General features: G+C 44.9%; 1 protein-coding gene across 1 annotated transcript in view; it reads right to left on the bottom strand.

Annotated features, from left to right (window-relative positions):
• LOC115460045 (zinc finger protein 665-like) overlaps positions 1–17,582 on the bottom strand; it is a 160,791-nt gene extending 143,209 nt beyond the window's left edge. Inside the window, exons 1-3 of the mRNA XM_030189922.1 lie at positions 17,373–17,582; positions 13,648–13,774; positions 5,145–5,249 (exon numbers count right to left, since the gene is read on the bottom strand). Of these exons, the coding sequence (XP_030045782.1) occupies positions 5,145–5,249; positions 13,648–13,774; positions 17,373–17,582 (442 nt within the window). The remainder of the gene's footprint in view (positions 1–5,144; positions 5,250–13,647; positions 13,775–17,372) is intronic.
• Positions 17,583–17,772: the final 190 nt, after the last annotated feature.

Raw genomic sequence — 17,772 nt, 5'->3', positions numbered from 1 at the left:
GGACGTCCATCTTTTTTCGAAAATGACCTTTTCCCCGCCTCCGGATTTGGACGTTGTACAAAGACGTCCAAATCGCAACTTGGACGTTTCTTTTGAAAATGCCCCTCTGTGTGTGCGAGTTTGTGCACATTTGTCATCTAAAAATGCAAAAGAGTCAACAAGATCGCAGCAGAACTATTTAAAATGGCTTAATATTCAAGTATTCAAAGGTAAAGAATTCCACCATTTCACAGACTGAAAAGAGAATAATCTATTAAAAACAGCCTATAAATAACACCCTTATGACTAGGATACTGCAATAATCTAATAGTGCACCACGATGTTATGAAAGAATCACAAGATGTGAAAGACATGCAGGGGCAAAACCATTTCAAATAGAAAAGTAATTGTGCACAATTTAAACACAACTCGCACCCTCACAGACAACCAGTGCAATTTCCGTAAAAGTGGGGCAGCTGGTTCATAACGAGAAGAACTGCAGATCAGTTTGGGCGGGACACTGTTCATCCCCGTGGATTAAACAGAGAGGTGGAATGGCAGTGATGGGAGTTAGGTTTTTTCTTTGTGTGTGATGGTTCTTTCATAATAATTGGGGTTTTACCGGCGTTGGTTCATTTCCATGCAAGAGCCAATAGGTGGGCCCGTTTGGGTATTTAAGTGGTGTGGTGCGGCGTTACGTCACCCGTCCTGGATTGTAAGAGGGAGGTTTCCAGACGCTAACCCGTTCGGGGTTTGTGGTCGATAATGAAATTTAAAGTTGCAATGGTTTTTGTAAGTAAACAAATTTGTTATGTTTGTTGAATAGAATGAGGTATTTCCTACTACGTGGTGGAAAGGCAGGATCGATAATAGATATTTTACTGTTGCAGTTCCCTTTCTGATGAAGTCATTCGAAACTCGGCCAGAGTCAAAGGGAGTTTGTTTGGTGCAGCATTATGAAGAGCAAGATTGGACTTAATTTCCATTTTTAATTCACACGCACGAGCACGTTTGTGCCCCAAAGGGAAGTGATTATTATTTTTTCCCCATTTTTGTTATGGTATAGTTGTTATACATGTGGGGTGTTATGTGTCTTAGCACTCTATGATTAGAGTGTATGAGCCAATATGTTATAATTAGGTGTGTGCAACATAAGGTTTATCTTTACATTCATAGTACATTATTACGTTACGTTAAGTCTAGAGTGGAAGTTTAGATATTTAAAGATCTTGAATTATATGCACATACATTTGAAAGGAGGTGGCACACTCTCCTGCTTATAATCGAAATAGAAAAACGCCTATATTGTGACCCAAATCGGGAGATAGACGTTTATCTCACAAAAACGAATAAAGCGGTATAATCGAAAGCCGAATTTGGACATTTTCAACTGCACTCCGTCGCGGATGCAGACAAAGTTGATGGGGGCATGTCGAAAGGCGGAACTGGGGCGTGGTTATCGGGCAATCAGAGATGGGCGCCTTTCGCCGATAATGGAAAAAAATATGCGTTTTTAACGAGAATTTAGGGCACTTTTCCTGGACCCTGTTTTTCCACGAATAAGGCCCCAAAAAGTGCCCTAAATGACCAGATGACCATTGGAGGGAATCGGGGATGACCTCCCCTGACTCCCCCAGTGGTCACAAACCCCCTCCCACCACAAAATATGCCGTTTCACAACTTTTTATTTTCACCCTCAAATGTCATACCCACCTCCCTGGCAGCAGTATGCAGGTCCCTGGAGCAGTTGTTAGGGGGTGCAGTGGACTTCAGGCAGGTGGACCCAGGCCCATCCCCCCCTACCTGTTACAATTGTGCTACTTAATGCTTAGTCGTCCAACCCCTCCAAACCCACTGTACCCACATGTAGGTGCCCCCCTTCACCCCTTAGGGCTATAGTAATGGTGTAGACATGTGGGCAGTGGGTTTTGAGGGGGATTTGGGGGGCTCAACGCCCAAGGGAAGGGTGCTATGCACCTGGGAGCTGTTTTACCTTGTTTTTTTTTTTTTGTAAAAGTGCCCCCTAGGGTGCCCGGTTGGTGTCCTGGCATGTGAGGGGGACCAGTGCACTACGAAACCTGGCCCCTCCCACGAATAAATGTCTTGGAGTTATTCGTTTTTGAGCTGGGCGCTTTCATTTTCCATTATCGCTGAAAAACAAAAACGCCCAGCTCACAAATTGTCGAATAAAACATGGACGTCTTTTTTTTGCGAAAATACGATTCGGTCCGCCCCTTCACGGACCCATTCTCGGAGATAAACGCCCATGGAGATAGACGTTTTCGTTCGATTATGCCCCTCCACATGTGCCATGATGGTTCCAACACAGACACTACCACAGGTTTCCCTTGGGGGCATAACGGTTGTAATGGGAATGGACTGAGCACGTACACATTTAGAAAATAAATCAAAAAATTGCTTTATTATTTGTACAGTTTAATGTAGCCTAAGGTATATTATTAATTTAGTTACTTTTGACTTGGGCAGTTTATAACATAGTAACATAGTTGATGACGGCAGAAAAAGACCTGCATGGTCCATCCAGTCTGCCCAACAAGATAAACTCATATGTGTATACCTTACCTTGATTTGTACCTGCCTTATTCAGGGCACAGACCGTACAAGTCTGCCCAGCAGTACTTCCCGCCTCCCAACCACCAGCCCCGCCTCCCCCCACCGGATCTGCCACACAATCTCAGCTAAGCTTTTGAGGATCCATTCCTTCTGAACAGTAATGAAATGTATCTTCAAACCTTGTAGCTCGCAAGGAATGCCTTGTATTTTGATGTTATTATAAACCACAGAGATCTCTTATGGGATTTTGCAGGGTATAAGTACCAATGTAAGTGTAGCAGCAGAAGTCACTGTTGTTCTAGATCATAAGTACATAAGTGTTGTCATACTGGGTCAGATTGAAGGTCCATCAAGCCTAGTATCCTGTTTTTAACAGTGGCCAATCCAGGTCACAAATACCTGGCAAGATCCCAAAACAGTACAATACATTTTACGTTGCTTATCCCAGAAATAAGCAGTGGATTTTCCCCAAGTCCATTTTTTAAAACCCCGTTAAGCTAACTGCTTTTACCACATTCCAGAGTTTAATTACACATTGAGTGAAGAAATATTTTCTCCGATTCATTTTAAATGTACAACTTTGTAGCTTCATTGCATGCCCCCTTGTCCTACTATTTTTGGAAAGAGTAAACAAGCGATTCACGTCTACCCGTTCCACCCCACTCAGTATTTTACGTACTCCTATCATCAAAGTGGGAGCAGGTCCCTTTTTGTAACGCACCCATGCCCCATCAACCACTGCAGCTGCAACGATAATCAAGTGAGCAGAACAGCATAGAGTGGCACTCCCTACCACCACTCATTGACTTAGCGGGAAGGTCTCATGCGTTAACCGGGTGGTAATTGTCCGGGCGGTAATCGTCAGTGCGCGTACACTGCCGATTATCGCCAGGTAAGCGCCACACGGTAGAAAATTTCTACCGCGTGCTTTGGACATGCGTCAAAAATGTAATTACCACCCGGGGCACGCGGTAGTTCCAATTTGACGCACATTGTACACGCCTTAGTAAAAGGTCACATTAGTGTCTAGCTGCACTGTTCCGCACAAATGAAATGTACCAAAGCAGATGCCTAGGCAACCTGTAGCCTTTAAAAGAGAAGGAGACAGACCAGCTTATAATCGAAAGTAATCGCCGGCTATTTCCCGACACAAATCGGGATATGGCCGGCGATTTCGCAAAAGCGGCGAAAAGCGTATAATCTAAAGCTACATTTGTGATAGCTTCGCCGCTTTCCCTTCGCCTCGCCGGCGAAAGTTCAAAGGGGCGTGTTGGCGGCGAAGCGAAGGCAGGACATGGGCAGGCTTGGGCGTGGCTACCAGATGGCCGGCTTTCGCGGATAATGGAAAAATAAAACCCGGCAATAAGCAGTATTTCGCCGGGTTTACTTGGTCCTTTTATTTTCACGACCAAGCCTCAAAAAGGTGCCCCTACTGACCAGATGACCACCGAAGAGAATGGGGGATGACCTCCCCTTACTCCCCCAGTGGTCGCCAACCCCCTCCCACACTAAAATTATTAAAATACAAACCTTTTTTGCCAGCCTGTATGCCAGCCTCAAATGTCATACCCAGCACCCTGACAGCAGTATACAGGTCCCTGGAACAGTTGTTGTTGGTTGTAGTGGACTGCAGAAAGGCAGAGCCAGGCCCATCCCCCCCCTACCTGTTCCACTTGTGGTGGGTAATGTTGAGCCCTCCCAAACCCCCCAAAACCCACTGTACCCACATGTAGGTGCCCCCCTTCAGCCCTTGTGGGCAGTGGGTTTTGGGGGGGATTTGGGGGACTCAGCACACAAGGGAAGGGTGCTATGCACCTGGAAGCTAATTTGGTTGTTTATAAAAGATGTTTGAAGTGCCCCCTAGGGTGCTCGGTTGGTGTCCTGGCATGTGAGGGGGACCATTGCACTACAAATGCTGGCTCCTCCCACGGCCAAATACTACTACTACTACTACTTAACATTTCTAGAGCGCTACTAGGGTTACGCAGCGCTGTACAATTTAACAAAGAGAGACAGTCCCTGCTCAAAGAGCTTACAATCTAATAGACAATCTAATAGGCGCAACAGCTGGCTGGAACCGTATTTTCAAAAAAGATGGCCGGCCATCTTTTTTTTCGATAATACGGTGTGGGCCAGCGAAATGCCTTGGATTTCGCTGGGTTTGAGATCGCCGGCAGTTTTTTCCATTTTTGTGGAAAAACAAAAGTGGCGATCTCAAACCCGGCGAAATCCAAGGCATTTCGCTGGCCCACACCGTATTATCGAAAAAAAAGATGGCCGGCCATCTTTTTTGAAAATACGGTTCCGGCCAGCTGTTGCGCCGCCGCCAAAATAGATCGCCGGTGACGTTCGATTATTCCCCTCAGAGTGTATCTGGCCACAGACAGAACAGCGAGGCGGAGCCAAATTGCAGAGGAAGCAGTATTTATTGAAAAAGACCCAACACAGCAGCCCTGCTGCAGATAACTCGAGCTAAGCTTTAGTAAAAGACCCCCTATGCTCTGCAATACCTGGCTAAGGGCAGGTAATAAAGAAGAAAACTAATCTCATCTAATCTCTTCTTACTCCGTACAGTATCTATTATTACTCACCTGTGTATGAGTGACAATCTTCTTCTGACTCCTGCAGTTCCTGAACGTATGGCTCTTCCTTTTGTTTAATTCTTGATAATATCTCAGGATTGGTCCTTTCATAGCCTGATTTCAGCAAGAAAAGAAAATTAAGTTATGTTTCCCTTATAGTCTCAGAAAAATATGCAGGAAGCAGCTTTAGATGGGATGGGGGTAGGGGGGAAGGAACTATTACCGCCTCCATCATATAGCAGAGGGATCTGGGGGTTATTATATCTCACTTTGAGTACTCTGGCACTGGAACTAGTCAAACATTTGTATAAGAAATTATTTTATCACTTAAGAAAGAGGGAGCTCTGACGCTCATATTTTTACCAATCTGGAACATTATGAAGTCCCTTAGTATTAATAATCGATTCAGGGGTCCCTAGCGAGTCAACTTGCAGGATCACTGCTGAGCCTGTCAGCTACTAAATTGGATCAATATTCCTACATGCTCATACCTTCAACTGATCACTGGCTTCACTGAGTCTAGAAGGGTTTTACTATAGAGCTTACATTTCTATGTAAGAGACTTACATAACCAGGATGCTGTAAGGTTGATGAGAATCGTTATTAAAGTCTGAAGATGGAGAGTACTACATTGGCTCTTTAAATTACCCAGATCATCTGTTACCCAAAATTTGAACATTATACCTTATTAATGCTCTTAAGGCTATAAGGGGAGAGGGTGCTAGATGACTGAGGGGTAAAAGGGGCAACCAGAGAAGACAAAGCCACAGAGGAGAGATTAAATTAATTCTTTGCTTCGGTCTTCACCGAGGAAGATTTGGGAGCGATACCTGTGCCAGAACTTGTATTCAAAGATTGTCAGAGAAACTAAATGAAATCTCTATAAATCTGGAGGATGTAATGGCGCAATTTGACAAACTGAAGAGTAGCAAATCTCCTGGACCGGATGGTATTCATCCCAGAGTACTGAGAGAATTGAAAAATGAACTGGCGGAACTATTATTAGTAATACGTAATTTATCTTTAAAATCAAGCGTGATACCGGAAGATTGGAGAGTGGCCAACGTATTACCAATTTTTAAAAAAAGGTTCCATAGGTGAACCGGGAAATTATAGACCGGTGAGTCTGACGTCGGTGCTGGGCAAAATGGTAGAGACTATTATAAAGAACAAAATTACAGAGCATATTCAAAAGCATGGATTAATGAGACAAAATCAACATGGATTTAGTGAAGGGAAATCTTGCCTCAGTAGTCTATTACATTTCTTTAAAGGGGTGAACAAGCATGTGGATAAAGGTGAGCTGGTTGATATTGTGTATCTGGATTTTTAAAAGGCGTTTGACTAAGTACCTCATGAAAGACTTCAGAGGAAATTGGAGAGTCATGGAATAGGAATCAGTGTCCTATTGTGGATTGAAAACTGGTTAAAAGATAGAAAACAGAGAGTAGGGTTAAATGGTCAGTATTCTCAATGGAGAAGGGTTCCCCAGGGGTCTGTGCTGGGTCCGCTGCTTTTTAACATATTTATATATTATCTAGCGATGGGTATAGTGAGGTATTTAAATTTGCTGACGACACAAAGTTATTTAAAGTTTTTAAATCGCAAGAGGATTATGAAAAATTACAAGAGGACTTTACGAGACTGGGCATCTAAATGGAAGACGTTTAATGTGAGCAAGTGCAAAGTAATGCATGTGGGAAAGAGGAACTCAAATTATAGCTATGTAATGCAAGGTTCCACATTAGGACTCACTGCCAGAGCCGGTGGGGGGAGGTGGGACTGGTGGTTGGGAGGCGGGGATAGTGCTGGGCAGACTTATACGGTCTGTGCCAGAGCCAGTGGTGGGAGGTGGGACTGGTGGTTGGGAGGTGGGGATAGTGCTGGGCAGACTTATATGGTCTGTGTCCTGAAGAGGACAGGTACAAATCAAAGTAGGGTATACACAAAAAGTAGCACATATGAGTTTATCTTGTTGGGCAGACTGGATGGACTCACTGACCAGAAAATGGATCTAGGCATCGTCATTGATATGTTGAAACCCTTTGCTCAGTGTGCGGAAGGCTAAGAAAGCAAATGGAATGTTAGGTATTATTAGGAAAGGAATGAAAAACAAAAATGAGGACATTATAATGCCTTTGTATCTCTCCATGGTGCAACTACACCTCGAATATTGTTCAATTCTGGTCACCGCATCTCAAAAAAGATGTGGAGGGGCATTTTCGAAAGGGACGTCCAAGTTGTGATTTGGATGTCCTTGCAAAACAGCGAAATCCAGGGGCGGGGAAACCCGTATTTTCAAAACCAAGATGGACATCCATCTTTCATTTTGAAAATACCGTCAGAGACGTCCAAATCCTTAAATCTGGACATCCCTAGATTTGGTCGTCCCTAGACATGGACGTTTCTGACTTGGATTTGGACATCCTTAGATTTGGACGTCTTTGACTTTCGGCGATTTTCGAAATCAAAGACGTCCATGTCAAAAACGTCCTAATGCAAGCCATTTGGTCGTGGGAGGAGCCAGCATTTGTAGTACACTGGTCCCTCTGACATGCCAGGACAGCAATCTGGCACCCTAGGGGGCACTGCAGTGGACTTCATAAAATTCTCCCAGGTACATAGCTCCCTTACCTTGTGTGCTGAGCCCCCCAAAACCCACTACCCACAACTGTACACCCAGGGCCAGCCCAACCTGGTAAGCAGGGTAAGCACCGCAGGGGGGCACCTGCCTTCAAGGGCGCCGCCTGTGCTGCTGCTCGCCCTCCGAGTTCCAAGGCCCGCCCGTCCTCCCTCCCAGTTCCAGGGTCCCTCTCTCCGAATTTTAAAAGACATCTTCTTACCTCGTCGGGGTTATGGCGGCAGCAGCACAGCTCTGGTCCTGCCCTCATTTCCTGTTTCCAAAAGGGCGAGACCAGAGCTGAGAGACAGAGAAGGGAAGGCTGAAGTGCCAAGCCTGCATGCTTTTCACTGCGTGCTGCTGCCGCCGTAACCCCGATGAGGTGGTCATCTGGTCATCTCGGACAACTTTTTGTGCCTTAATCGTAAGAGAAACTGGTCCTGGTGAAAACGTCTAAGTGTTCGTCAGGGACGTCCTTGTTTTTTTCGATTATGGGTCAAGGACGTCCAAGTTTTAGGCATGCCCAAGTCCCGCCTTCGCTACAACTCCGACACGCCCCCTTGAGCTTTGGACGTCCTTGCGACGGAGTGCAGTTGGAGACGTCCTAAATCGGGTTTCGATTATACCGATTTGGACATCCCTGGGAGAAGGACGTCCATCTTCCGATTTATGTTGAAAGATGGACGTCCTTCTCTTTTGAAAATGAGCCCAATAGTGGAATTAGAAAAGGCACAGAGAAGGGCGACGAAATGATAAAGGGGATGGGGCGAATTCCCTATGAGGAAAGGATAAAATGGTTATGGCTCTTCAGCTTGGAGAAAAGATGGCTGAAGGGAGATATGATAGAGGTCTGTAAAATAATGAGTAGAGTGGAATGGGTAGACCTGAATCACTTGCTTACTAGTTCCAAAAATACTAGGATTAGGGGGCACGCAATGAAGCTACAAAGTAGTAAATTTAAAACAAATTGGAGAAAATTTTTCTTCACTCAACGTTGAATTAAACTCTGGAATTCGTTGCCAGAGAATGTAGTAAAAGCAGTTAGCTTAGTGGGTTTTAAAAAAGGTTTGGATGGCTTCCTAAAGGAAAAGCCCATAGACCATTATTGAAATGGACTTGTGGAAAATCCAGTTTATTTCTAGGATAAGCAGCATAAAATGTATTGTACTTTTTGGGGACCTTGCCAGGTATTTGTGACCTGGATTGGCCACTGTTGGATGCTGGGCTTGATGGACCTTCAGTCTGTCCCAGTATGGCAACACTTACGTACTTATGAGGAGGTTTACTGATGCACAAAGATTCCAGCTGTACATACCAGTGCCACTAGACCAATGATTTCAATGGCACAACTTACATGGAAGATGGCAGCGTAAAGGGGTGAAGGAGATGGGCAGCAACTGCCCCAACCAGCCACAGGGCTGTTATTTCTCCATTCATTCACAGCGTTGTCTGATTTAGTGAAACCCTTTGGTGCTCTGATTAAAAGCTTTCAGTTCTTTCTGAAGTATCGTATCAAAAGGGTGGGTTATATTTATGGTATCGTTATGCTCCTGCTGAACAAAATGAGCAACCAATGAACTGGTACAGGACACAAGCAGCTGCTGATCATACGAAGGCCAGAATTCAGTTGTAAATCCATCCCAGATATATGTTAACTCCTGCCTCAGACAGACATCTATTGTCTGTTATTCAACCAGCGGCGATCAGTGTTTTGCTGACCACCGGCGTACCCGGAAATTCAATGCCAGGCAATGTGCAGGATCCAACACTGAATTTCCGTTTATATGGAATCAGCTAACACATAGCTGGTTAAGTGTGACATTCGGGCACTTTCAATGGCAGTATCTGGTTAAGTGATGCTGAAACTGCCCAGTTAGTCCTAGAGAGGTGATTTAAATAGCCAGGAGCCTAATATCGGGCCTGTAGTACTCAGCTGGAGCCTACTCAAGAACCAGGGTGAAGGAGAATAAATTAGTAAAGTCAGCTCATGATGCCTCACAGGGCCCGAAATTCAGCATTATTTAATGGGCCAAGAACGGCTCCTGGCCGGCTAAATAGCCAGCTAACCGCTAATATTCAGCGGAACGCATGACATAGCCAGCTATCCACGAATATTCAAACGCAGGTTGGCTAAGTTTACCGGGCAAATGGGACCCCATGAATAGCAGTCCTATCTTTGACCACCAGTTAAGTTAGCTGGCCAAACAAATCCCCAGATATTCAATAACTGTCACTGGAAATAGCCAGGCATTGAACATCCGGCTCAGGGCTGCCTGACGCTGGCTGAATATCCGCAGGGAGGGGGGGAGGGACAGTCTCTGCAGCAAACTGTCTTTCTTCTGTGTTTGTACAGCGCTGCATACACTTTGTAGCGCTCTAGAAATGTTAAATAGTAGTAGTAGTAGTAGCTGATCCAGGCTGCTACTTTTCACTCAGAACTTCAATCTGATAACGGAAGATGAGAGGTCTAATTTTACTCCCCCGTCAATTGAGTGGTGGAAGTTGGCAAAAGGAATTTTATTAACTTTGATGATGGAGAGGACTGTGGCGCTGCTGAGTACTGCAGGCCGCTATATGTGAAAAAGGTTTTTGCACTGAAGTAAACTCCTCCAGCAGACATCAGCACAAGCACATTAAAATGTACAATAAAGAGCAATGCAGAGCTGTGCCCTGATGCCTACAGTGGGGGAACAATGCAAGAAAACAAACCGTCAGGTCCGAGGTGATGTAGGAATCCCTCACAGTGCATCAACCTTGATTTCCTTCCCCCTCCTGACCTGACCGGACTCACTTGCCAATTCCATTCCCTGGTATCTAGTGGCAGCTTCCTAAACCTGATATGACCCCTTCCCTTTCCACTGACTAAAAACTAAAAATCCACAACCTACACATTCCCACCCTTGCAACCCATCCCATCCTCCCCCAACCAAACCCCATCTTCCACCTTCCCCTGACTTAAAAAAAAATTCTATGGTGTCTAGAGGCAATCCACCCCCACCCGATGCTCCTGCCTTAGGACCGATATCTTTGAAAATGGCAGCACCTGACCGGCTTGATCCATCCTGGGCTGCATGAGCAGGGTTGATATGCCATATAAGGGAATTTTCCCCATATTTGGTAATATGGGTGGAGTCTACCAAATAAAGTACATGGCAGACAGACCCTGCTCGGAGCATCCCAGGATGCAAGGGTGGGGGTAAAGCACCAACTTTTCAACGATGGTGGCACCATGGCAGGAGCGAGTGGGCATCATTCTTGCCTCACTAAGGTACAGGGATTTGGGGGGGCGTAGGAGAGAAGTTGGAGGTGTGGGCTGCACCTAGACACCAGAGAATTGTTTTTTTTAAAGTAGGGGGAAGGGGGGTCCAATTGAGGGAGAGAGGGAAGGGTGTCACTAGACACCAAGGATTTTTTTTTTAATTAGGGGGAGTTGGATTGGGTCAGTGGTGAGAGGAAAATTGGATCTTGTGTCCTGAATAGTTCCTTTGCTATCATTTTCATAAGAGGGAATCCCTTTCTTTCAAATACACCTAGGGTTCATTCCAGAAAGGAGGGGGTCGAGTCAAGTCAAGTTAAGGGGGAGGGAGACTGGGCTGATGCAGACTGGAATTTAAAAAAAAAAATGTCTCCCTAGAATTCTATGATTTTATGATTTACAAGCGTTTTCTAGCGATTTAGGCAAAAACATTCACACCAGCTCTACAGCTGCTATAAGTGGTTGAGCCTTAATTATCTGTGTCTGTTTGTGCTGCTGTGCTAGTATTCGCTACAGGAAAGGAGGTGCCACCTTTCTTTACTGAATAGGCTCCAAATTGACACCTTCTTGGTGTCTAAAATGAGCTGCCCCTTTATCGACTTCCCTTCCACATGTACAGCGCCACTGAACACATGAAAAAAAAAAATGCTCTCATCAGTACATTACTTTATCAGTTGTACCACCCCTGGTGGATTTGAGGCCTAGTGTAGTTCTCTCACCTTCCCTTGTGTTTCAATAATAAACTCTATCTGGTACTGGGAATGGAAGGAGAACCATTAATGGAGAGAGGAATGCTTCCGCCCCAGCCATATCAGTGGAAAGGTTCTCATGGCATCAGAGGAGACCAGGGGCCCTGACATTAATATTTCTCTCTAGAGACTGTTGTAAATCCTCCAGAGAGCTGCTGGTATGAAGGAAGCCAAGTCTTCGCATACAGAACTTTCATTCCCAAAGATATGGGGAAGACCGGCAGTATCTAGTTTTAAAAGAGCAGGAAGCAAGACTGATTCTTGGAGGGCATGGTTTTTAAGGTCCTGATCTGCTGTCTTTCCCTGTAATTAACACGTGGAAGCAGCAGTTAACGGTGATTTCTTATTTTACTCATCATTTATTGGTCCTGGAGACAATTCTGCAGCTTTAGGAGCAGCTGACCATGCCAGACAGTATCATAAGCTGAGGAAAGGTTGATGGACAAAGCAACAGGTTTTTTTTTAATTGGTCTGAAATGCTGCCTCACTAATCTATTACAGCAAGGTCCTGAGCATCTGAGCTGCTCTGCTCCTTCTTTTCAGCCCTGTTACAAGAGGTTGAGGAGGATCTGTCCCCTTCCCTGGCTCCCTATCCGTTTTCGCATCCTGTTCAAACTTCTTCTACTAACCTATAAATGTATTCACTCTGCTGCTCCCCAGTATCTCTCCACACTCGTCCTTCCCTACACCCCTTCCCGTGCACTCAGCTCCATGGATAAATCCTTCTTATCTGTTCCCTTCTCCGCTACTGCCAACTCCCGACTTCGCGCCTTCTGTCTTGCTGCACCCTACGCCTGGAGTAAACTTCCTGAGCCCCTACGTCTTGCCCCATCCTTGGCCACCTTTAAATCTAGACTGAAAGCCCACCTCTTTAACATTGCTTTTGACTCGTAACCACTTGTAACCACTCGCCTCCACCTACCCTCCTCTCTTCCTTCCCGTTCACATTAATTGATTTGATTATTTTATTTTTTGTCTATTAGATTGTAAGCTCTTTGAGCAGGGACTGTCTTTCTTCTATGTTTGTGCAGCGCTGCGTACGCCTTGTAGCGCTATAGAAATGCTAAATAGTAGTAGTAGTAGTAGTAGTAGATTTAAAGGGGAAGAAACACGTAAGGCAGACTGGATAGTCTTATGCAGTGGTGTGCTGGAGCAGGCTCTCACAGGCTCTCGAGAGCCATTTGTTAAGTTTTTAAGAATTTTGGGAGCCGGTTCTCCATGGCTACTTTAACAAATGGATCCCAAAATGTGGGCTTGGGCCCCTCATGAATTCTCTTTTACGTTGCTGGTGAGAGAGAGCCCCCTGTTAACAATTTACCAGCACATCCCTGGTCTTATGGTCCCTCAGTCCTGACTTCAAACTGTCATCTTAAGACTGAGAGTTATCAATAGAAATCAAACAAAATAAAACATGGAAAAGAAAATAAGATGATACCTTTTTTATTGGACATAACTTAATACATTTCTTGATATTTTCTTTTCCATGTTTTATTTTGTTTGATTTCTATTGATAACCTTTAAGAGTGGACTAACACGGCTACCACACCTCTCTACTTAAGACTGAGAGGAAAGATGAGACAAATTTTATTTTTGTTACATTTGTACCCTGCGCTTTCCCACTCATGGCAGGCTCAATGCGGCTTACATGGGGCAATGGAGGGTTAAGTGACTTGCCCAGAGTCACAAGGAGCTGCCTGTGCCAGGAATTGAACTCAGTTCCTCAGTTCCCCAGGACCAAAGTCCACCACCCTAACCACTAGGCCACTCGTAGACAAATTCTGATCATACTTTGAAGTTTCTGGAGTGGAGGAGAAACAGAAAAATGGTCCGAATTATTTTTAATAAATCAGATGCTGTCTATTGAAATGCAGATAATGCAATCCTTACCCAGAGAGATCAGGGTCTCGTAATTCTCCTTCATCACCTCCCTGTAAAGCTCCTTCTGCCCTTCATCTAAATACCCCCACTCCTCCTGGGAGAAAGAGACAGCGATGTCCTCGAATGTCACCGGCATCTGAAAAACAAACCAGAACCACACTGAGGGACAGGTGGAGGTGCTCAGAAATCATTAGATTTCATTCTCCTGACATTTTAGGATGGGAGGTGGGTTGCCAGACTTCTTCCCCTGGGTTTGTCCCTAGAATCAGTTTTGTCTACGGATACCAGGGTCTGTCCTCTTTCTCCATTATTGTTCAGCTGAGAATTTGAACCATTATTTGAATACATCTGCATCTGTCTGCAGATATTTGGTGAAAAGGTTCAAGAAACTACACAGAAAACGTCACTATATACTGACAATATCTTACTTTTTTTGACAATCCATATTAAACTGCCACCGGGGATAATAAAGATATTACAGTATTTAAATATAATGGTGCACCTGCTTAACAAAATGAATCAAAACTTTAAGTAATGTTCGGTAATCAAGACTTTTTTTCTGTCTGGGGATTACGACAATTGGGTTTCTGCCAAGTACTTGTGACCTGGACTGGCCACTGCTGGAAGCAGGATACTGGGCTAGATGGACCATTGGCCTGACCCAGAATGGCTACTCTTATGTTCGTAATATCCATTATCCACAAGATTAAAAAATATCTGGAAGGCCGATCAGAAGTTGGTAAGAATCATAACACATAAAGGCTTGAGAGTATCTATCCATCTGTCTGTCTGTGGGCTAAATAACTCTTCCAAAATTTAGTGACATGGGATACAAGTGTTCACATTGTGAAAACCAGTAAAAATGGGCAAAACTGCAGGAGTTTTAGAGAAATCACCCCCCACCCCACCCAAAAAAAGGCCCAATGTAGCATGAAAAATGTAATGGAACAGGATGAGGTTTGGCTGTGGGTAAACCTGGTAAAAAAAATGTACCAAGTTTGAAAATGGGCCAAATTGGACCAGGGATTCTCAAGAAATAAGCCTGGTCCTCTGCCCCCCCCTCAACAAAATGATGCTGTGCATTTCTATGAGGAAAGGAGTTGCAGCCGCTGTACCACAGAAAACTTAAATACTGTGTAACTAATTAAACAGCATCACACAACCTTGTAAAAGTAATTGAATCAATGTAGTCTCTAACAACTGTTAAATGTAAGCCACAGGAACCCAAACTCAATTTTGTATAATTGTGGCATACAAGTATGAATAAGTAAAAATACAATAAAATGTCTGTCCATATTCTCTTTTACCACCACCCCTAGTTCTACCCCACACCACAAAAAATACCCCAACCTATACTTACAACTGCCACATCAGCCAAAACACTGTCCCACCCCCAAAGCCTACCCTCTTGCAAACTTCCCCACCCAAAAGATCTACCCCCCCCCTAAGAAGACAATCAATAACACTTAAATGAATCCCAAAGGAGAGACAATTCAAGTTCAATTTCAAAAAATAGTCAATCCTTAAGTACACAAATGTAGATCAGATGCCTAGAGACGTGATCAATCTAATGTCTCTTAATTTAATTTTGTTTTCATTTTTAAGGGCCAGAAAGAGAGTTCAGTATAGGCTGCAGCTACAGCCGAGCGTAAATTTCATGGGCTCACCATGAAGGTCTGTACATCATGTAGTACTCTCTACACTTGAAGCCCTTAATGATTTCCCCAGTGAATATAACTTAAAGTTTCAATAGCCCACAAAAATATACGTGAAAAATACCTACTGAGAAAAATGATTGTTCCAAACCCCTAAGGAGTACACCCTGCAACTGCCCCATCACTCCGCAAGAAGCCCTTACACCCAAAACTAAACTGCCCTACCACCCACAAACTATTCCACCCCCACAAAACTATGAGAGAGAGATAAAGGGATTGGAAAGAATTAAGGGGTCCTACCACATGCTAAAAGGGCAGTACCGCTGGAAGCGCTGAGGCATCCTGCAGTAATTTGGGGTTTAGCGCACACCAAAAATGTTTTTTATTTTTTGTTGCTGGAGGTCTGGGGACGGAGAGTTGGCATGCTTGCGCTACCCGATTAGCGTGTGAGCCAGGGGCGTAGCCAGACACCCAATTTTGGGTGGGCCTGGGCCCAAGATGGGTGGGCAGAAGAACCTTGCCCCGTCCCACAGGTGATTTGGTCTCTCCTTCTCTCGCCTGCATGCCATATGGCCTCTCAAACATCCCCCCTCTCCCACATACCTTTTAAATAGCAGATTTGCACCAGCAGTGAGCAGCAACTAATACACAGTGCTCATGTTGGCCCCACACCCTTCCCTCTGATGCAACTTCCTGTTTCCACCTAGGCAGAAATATATCAGCGGGAAGGCTGTGGGGCTGGTGCGAGCAGTATGTATGTCACTGCTCACTGCAGACGAAGATCTGCTACTTACAAGGTATGCAAGAGGGACACTTGTTGGGAGTTTTCGGCTGGTGGGGCTTGGGGATCCCTGCCAGCCACATCATAGGTATGCTGTTACTGGGTGGGCCTGGGCCCACCCAAGCCCACCCTTGGCTATGCCACTGGTGTGAGCCCTTACTGTTCTGGTACTGGGTCACAGGGATATTTGAGTTTGGGAAAAAAAAAAGTTTAGTTCTAAGTTTTATTCTTGTGCAAAACGTGTCATTTTAATTCTTATTTTATTCTAGTTCTGTTAACAATGTTATTTTCAGTTTGTATTCAGTCCTCGCCCACAAATTTTTGTTCGTATTCAGTTTACAAACTCATGGCAAATAATTTTCGCTCTCTCCCAAAAATTAAGGGCACCTTTTTTTAGATTGTAAGCTCTATCGAGCAGGGACTGGCTCTCTGTGTCAGGTGTTCAGCGCTGCATGCGTCTGGTAGCGCTATACAAATGTTAATAATAATTTTACAAAGGCACGCTAGCGTTTTCAGTGCGTGCTAACCATGCTGTAGGCACGCAAATGTTTATGATAGAGACACTCATTATATTCCGGTCTGGTAGTTTTGTTTTGGGTACTATTTCATGAGCATTGGAGAAGAATAGAAAATGATTTTATTGACATGAGCTTGACTATATTTGCATGCTGCCTGCGTGCTTGTTTTTTCTTACATTGGTACCCTGCGCTTTCCCACTCATGGCAGGCTCAATGCGGCTTACATGGGGCAATGGAGGGTTAAGTGACTTGCCCAGAGTCACAAGGAGCTGCCTGTGCCTGAAGTGGGAATTGAACTCAGTTCCCCAGGACCAAAGTCCACCACCCTAACCACTAGGCCACTCCTCCACTGTTGCTACTATTTGAGATTCAACATGGAATGTTGCTATTCTTCCATGTAGAAGTCGGCCCTTGCAGATCACCAATGTGGCCGCGCAGGCTTCTGCTTCTGTGAGCCTGCGCAGCCTTCTACATAGAATGTTGCTAGTGGAATAGAATCTCCAACTTCCATATAGAATCTCCAACAGTAGCAACATTCCGTGTAGAATCTCCAATAGTATCTATTTTATTTTTGTTACATTTATACCCTGCGCTTTCCCACTCATGGCAGGCTCGATGCGGCTTACATGGGGCAATGGAGGATTAAGTGACTTTGCCCAGAGTCACAAGGAGCTGCCTGTGCCTGCAGTGGGAATCGAACCCAGTTCTCCAGGACCAAAGTCCACCACTCTAACCACTCCTCTACGTCCTGCACTAATGGTCCCTAGCACCAGCGTTTACTTTTGAGCATCGGGACATGACACGAGAGCTTGGACGGTCAGCTCCAGCCCTGGCTCCCTCCAAGGTCCCTGGCAGCTTTGGTGGGTCAGTGCTGGCTCTCGGCTTCTCTCGGGTCTGCTCTGGTCTGGAAATTTGGAATCCGTAGATTCTACAGCACAGCTCTTCGTTCTCTCCAAGAGGAAGTGATATCACAGGAGGGTTTCCCTGCATTGGATGCTGGGTAATGTAGTCTTACTTTGCCCCTTTCTCTGGATAGTTACAGGACTACATGCCAGTAGGACTACATTTCCCAGTGTCCACCCCACTGCTTCCTGTGACATCACCTCCCTGCATTGGATGCTGGGTAATGTAGTCTTACTTTGCCCCTTTCTCTGGATAGTTACAGGACTAAATGCCAGTA

This window comes from Microcaecilia unicolor, chromosome 1 (assembly GCF_901765095.1).
Source record: "Microcaecilia unicolor chromosome 1, aMicUni1.1, whole genome shotgun sequence".
Classification (NCBI taxonomy): Eukaryota; Metazoa; Chordata; class Amphibia; order Gymnophiona; family Siphonopidae; genus Microcaecilia; species Microcaecilia unicolor.
The sequence above is the reverse complement of the archived record's forward strand: the minus strand, read 5'-3'. Positions and strand labels throughout refer to the sequence as shown.